The following is a 5,269-nucleotide window of genomic DNA, read 5'->3' on the forward strand; positions in this document are numbered from 1 at the left end:
TCCCTCTCTCCCTCCCTCCCTAAGATGTAATTACTGTTTCTTGTGACACCTTCTCTCTTCCTCTCTCTCCCTCTTTAAAGCGCTCTTACCTTCTCTCTTGCCATTGCCTCTTTTCTTTCTCTCCCTCCTACACGGGCTGTCTCAGTCCCTCCCTTTCACCTTTACTCTCCCCGTTCCTTCCTACTCGCCCTCTGCACCACCCTCTACTGTTTTTGGACCTGAAAGGCATTCCAGAGCCCTGCCTACTTTCACCTGCCTGTCTCACCTACTAACTTGCCTGAATCACCTACTTGTCTCACCTGCCTTAATCAACTACTTGCTTCCCTGTACTGTTCCCTGACCCCTGTTTGTCAAGGAATCCAGAACATCCACTCACCTGTGCCAGAGAAACCAGCCACCTGGCCTCCCTTGAAGGCCGTAGTATTCTAAACCCTTCTCTTCCACATCTTCACCACCTCATCCAGACCTGTAACCCATAGCACCGTAAGCTCCTTCTCTCCTTCCCTCATTCCCTCTCTCTCCCTCCCTTCTCTGAACTTTGATGGCAGCTCCTCACTTCTCCAGTCAGCTGACGGGTTCAAAGTTCACTCTGGCTTTTGCCACTTTGGAGGCCTCAGGGTTGGGGTTAGCCATCAACTGCCTGCCCTAGTGAGGCTCCTCCCCCTGCTTGTTTCTGTGTCTCAGGAGGATTTGACAGACCAGAACAGAGGCTGACAGTGACTAGTAACCAGGTAGTTGGGGCAGGGCTCTACGCTATAGACAACAAGAGTAAAAATGCAGAACAAGCCAGAAATCTAATAATAGAATCATATCGGCTTCAACAAAACAGCCTCTCTCACGTCACTCAGAGAACATGCCATTGGAGGCTATATTGAGGCATTCCTTCACAGGCCGTTCAACCAGGTCAAAGGTGAACTGGAGAGAAAAAGACATAGATGGACATGGGTAAACATAGATAGACACTGATAGACAGATATTTGCTGAAAGTGGATTGTATGATGCAAGATAAACATATTTTGTGTCTCAGATCCAAGCTGTCAGTTACATGAAACCACATCGATCTGAGCTTGAACGCACACAAAGTGCAAATTCCACACCCACAGCTGATAACACCAAGTTACCAGTGGTGGTTGATTATTACCTTGAAGCTCCAGGAACAAGCTGCCTGGACTCACATCCCTCCCCTAGAGGGTTGACTTCTGAAGAGGCCATCTGAGAGCAAGAGAGCGAGGAAGAGGGGATTTCAGTCCAGCATCCATCCATTACAGACCATCTTCTCCAGCATACTCATTCAGTTATATTATTATAATCCTTACCAACTATACACCGATCAACCATAATATTAGGACCACTGACACTTTACCTCATACACCCTGTCCTTAGGGTTAGGGTCATTATGACCACTGACAGGTCTTTATCCTTTCTGGCACTCTGCACTTTACAGTGTACTAGACTTGCTGACTTTCTGTTATTCCTGCGATGCCTTTAGTTGTGTTTTTGTATTATTTTGGTCTTGCATTTATAGTTTCCCTGTGCTTTTTACTAATTGTGTTATGTCCACTGTACTGTCCTGTCTGCAGTGTTGAATGTATCTGTTTTTAAGCACTTGGTGCAGAACAAATTCCCCTCGGGGCAATTAAGGTTTTCATTCATCATGTATTAGGCATGAAAGCAGAAATGGCAAAAGTACACACATCCTTCACTCAAGTATAAGTACAGATACTCATGTTTGAAAAAATACTCTGGTAAAAGTTGAAATACTGACTACACTTTTTCACTCAAGTTAAAGTTAAAAAGTATGGACTCTGATATAGTAAAGTAAAAAGTAGCCTTTGCTATTACCTGTTTTGAGTTTTAGAGAGTAAAAAATAGTGAAGTATTGATACCAGATAAATGTAAGGGTCAGCTTCATAGCTGGACAGGCAACATTTTGTACTGAAGTATTTACAAGCGTCATCTGGTACTGCCAGTGACAACATAACCATTCTTGTGTGCGTGACGTGTGGCAGATACGTGTACAAACTACATTATCAGGTGTGTACTAATCTCGAAGGTATAATCAGAGACGCAACATTGGGTTTTCCTGAACGATTACAGTGCGCCATCTCGTGTTTCGTTTGTGTCACGACGTCAGCATTTAAGTGCCTGGCATGAAGACTGGCGCGCAAAAAAAATACAAATAAAAAGTTGAAATTAGAACGGAATGAAAAAATATGAATAAGGCTTTTGAGTTGTTAAGGAAACTGTAAAGGTGGATTGATAGTAAGTAGGTCATACCAAGGTACGCACCAGCCGAAATTGCCTAGGCGTGCCACCCACTGATAAACCCCGTGTTGTTTGGAAGTGGGAAACAATACCATGCAGACACATCTGTTTCAAATGTGAACCAAAACACGTTTCTTCCTCAGAATCCTCAAACTCACGACAGCGAGTCTGAGCAACATGATTTGACTGCATGCTGCCATGTTCCGCTTCTTCAACATGTGGTAACAGAGTGCGCGAAAGCTGACGAAGTCCATTCAGTGGAGATTATTAAAAAACGTTTCGACACCTCACATTTTGTAGTCAATACGTCTATGTAGTACCCTGTTATATTAACAAAAGAAGTTCGTAACGGAGGATCTAACTAACATTTTTGGTAAGTGTTTTATTTTTCTTAAAATAACCCGCATTTTCTTAAATGCCTACAGTTATCAATTCAGTTTACAATAATCCAGTGATTCTATTCATGGATTAATACGAATTTAAATACGTAAAAATATACAGGTTTGCAAAATGTATGACAATGGCGTCCATATTATTGCCTAGTGTTTGGCCCATGAATAAGAAGTCGAATTAAGTAGTGAAATTCAGATTGAGGATAAATTGCAACACCAAAACTCGAGGATGTGGGCCACACGTTTTTATTTTACTAAATGACTCACTATTGAACTGTACATGCCTACATATGTCATTCAATCCAGTCAGAGAGTTAGATTAGCCGAACATTAGAAGTAAACACATAACAATCACCACTCACAACAAAGACACCAAATGTACATTGTTAGTGTTGCATTTTAAGCATCTGAAATCCATCTTCCAAACCGGGATTAACATGATGAAATACATTTGACCGACCGGCAGTAATATGTTGATTGAAACTGAAAGAAAAAAAAGCACTGTATTATTTAAGCACGTTTAATTCAAGTCAAGTTTGAATTCAATTCAAGTTTATTGTCATATATACAGGATACACAAGTACAATGAAAGCTATGTTCCGCTGAGCTACCTACAACAGCGCAGTTTTGAATAATGAAATAGATAGTAGCGGACAATAACAATAAAAGATAAGATAATAATAATAAAAAACAAATAAACAAACGATATACACAATACTCACTGACCAGTGTAATGAAACAGTGAGGGTAGGCAGTTGCAAGGTGGTTATAATACATGCAAATGCTGGGCAGTGCAGTCCACAGACTGTAAAGTCGTGATGTGCAGGAAGGAGGTGGGGGGTAATAACGGTCCATTTGAGAAGGGAAGTGTGTGTGTCTGTGTGGGGGGTAATAACGGTAGTTATCTGTTCAAGAGCCTGATAACCTGGAGATAGAAGCTGTCTCGTAGTCGATTAGTATGGGAAGTAATGCTGCGGTACCGTTTGCAGGTGGTAGCACTGTGAACAGTTTGTGGTTGGGGTGGCCGATGATCTTCCTGGCCTTTGACAGGCATCGTCTGCGTCTGGTGTAGACACGCCACGTGTCAAACTGGTGGGTTTAACTCATGAGATTTCATTACAATGGCTTGTTGTTCTGTTCCGCAACACTCCAAAGGCTTCGCTCAACAATTCTAGAAACAGTAATCCTGCTAAACAGATCACAACCCATAAACAGTTTATGGTATTTAGGATATTAGCCTATATATCCATCCATATTAGTTATTTTGTTTACTTAATACAGTGTTGCTGTACCAGTCCAGGGCGGATTCTAATGTGGGCGTACTGGAGGATTAGGTAGGTCAGTACAGCACAGTTTATTTCTAACAGTTTACATTAGTTACATGAACTGCCATGTAACTACATACTATGTAGTTATTTAGTTACTGGAAGTATTGTGTCCGAAACTGTATGAAACTGTTAGCTAAATTGATAACTGACCTTAGATGAATTATCACTGTCAGAGGACTGAATGGTTACCCCGGCCTGGCCAACCCGCGGCTCCCGAGCCGCATGCGGCTATTTGCTTGGTCTCATGCGGCTCTTACATTCATATCAGAATCAGAATCAGAATGGGATTTATTCGCCATGAAAGTTTGCACGGACAAGAAATTTGCTTTGGCAGGAAGGTGCATACAATAAACATATAGGAATCTTAAATTTAAATATGTGGTCTAACTATACTAAAACTAGCAGTAATAAGTGGAATACACTAAAATAGAATAAAAGTGGGCATAAAATAAAATATAAGTTGACAAATTACAATATAAAACACAAAAAAAAAAAACGAATTTTGTGTTTGTGTTTTTTTTTCTTCATGTATGTGTGTTCAATGTTCATGTTGAGTTCAATATTTGCATCCCAATCAAATGCACGTCATGGTGGCGTCTGTATACATTCACTTCGTATTTAAAATAGACACGCGAAACGTGTTTGGTGTGGACTTACATAAAACATACCTTTTTTTTACTACTTACTTTTTTACTTTACTAACATAAAACTCCACGCTGAGCTTAGAGGGAGGGAAAACTTTGTTGTTGAGTAAACAATTGGTGTCAAGTTCGCTCTGAAAATGGCAGGGGAAAATGATCAGCAAAACGCAAATGAAGATGAACATGGGACGTTTTTAACAGAGAGTTTATATTTTTTGTTGAAGGTAGGCCTAATGGCCATTCTGCCTTATGCCAGGTGTCATTAGCGCATTTCAAGGCTTCAAATCTTCAGCGCCACTTCAGCTCACTCCATGCTAACATTGACCAGGAATTTCCAAAAGGGACTTAATTTGTCAAGAACAAGGTAGGCCTAATCACTTTGAAAAGTCAGGCAGAAAAGCAGATACAGTTGCAAAGTTGTCACGTTAGTCTTATCTTCTCTCAAAGTAGGCTACACACGTTCCGCATTCTGACACCTCAGCTTCTGCATGGGTTATACCATGTGAGGGAGTTTTCCTCTCCCAAATAGAGTTGGTTGGGTCCATAACCTGTCTTTTTAAAAAAAGTTTTCGGCTACCGATAGCGGATGACCCCTACCGTAACGATACCCGTCAGCGAGGATGGATGGGAGCAGGGCCGGAGT

General features: G+C 41.2%; 1 protein-coding gene and 1 long non-coding RNA gene across 9 annotated transcripts in view; one reads left to right on the plus strand and one right to left on the minus strand.

Annotated features, from left to right (window-relative positions):
* The first annotated feature begins 2,265 nt into the window (after positions 1 to 2,265).
* Positions 2,266 to 5,269, plus strand: part of gpr55a (G protein-coupled receptor 55a) — a 9,721-nt gene continuing 6,717 nt past the window's right edge. Inside the window, exons 1-2 of one of the 8 annotated variants that reach the window (XM_047036192.1) lie at positions 2,266 to 2,638; positions 3,647 to 3,991. In XM_047036192.1, coding sequence (XP_046892148.1) covers positions 3,876 to 3,991 — 116 coding nt within the window. In that variant the 5' untranslated portion in view covers positions 2,266 to 2,638; positions 3,647 to 3,875. Of the gene's footprint in view, positions 2,639 to 3,134; positions 3,996 to 4,498 lie in introns of those variants that run through there. The other 7 variants (XM_047036194.1, XM_047036193.1, XM_047036198.1 and 4 more) reach the window with 7 other exon arrangements.
* LOC124478076 lies at positions 2,888 to 3,474 on the minus strand. Its single transcript, XR_006957206.1, has 2 exons — positions 3,384 to 3,474; positions 2,888 to 3,140 (listed from the first exon to the last, which is right to left on the minus strand). It is a non-coding gene; the product is annotated as an uncharacterized LOC124478076 (long non-coding RNA).

Source organism: Hypomesus transpacificus, chromosome 15 (genome assembly GCF_021917145.1).
Source record: "Hypomesus transpacificus isolate Combined female chromosome 15, fHypTra1, whole genome shotgun sequence".
Taxonomy (NCBI): Eukaryota; Metazoa; Chordata; class Actinopteri; order Osmeriformes; family Osmeridae; genus Hypomesus; species Hypomesus transpacificus.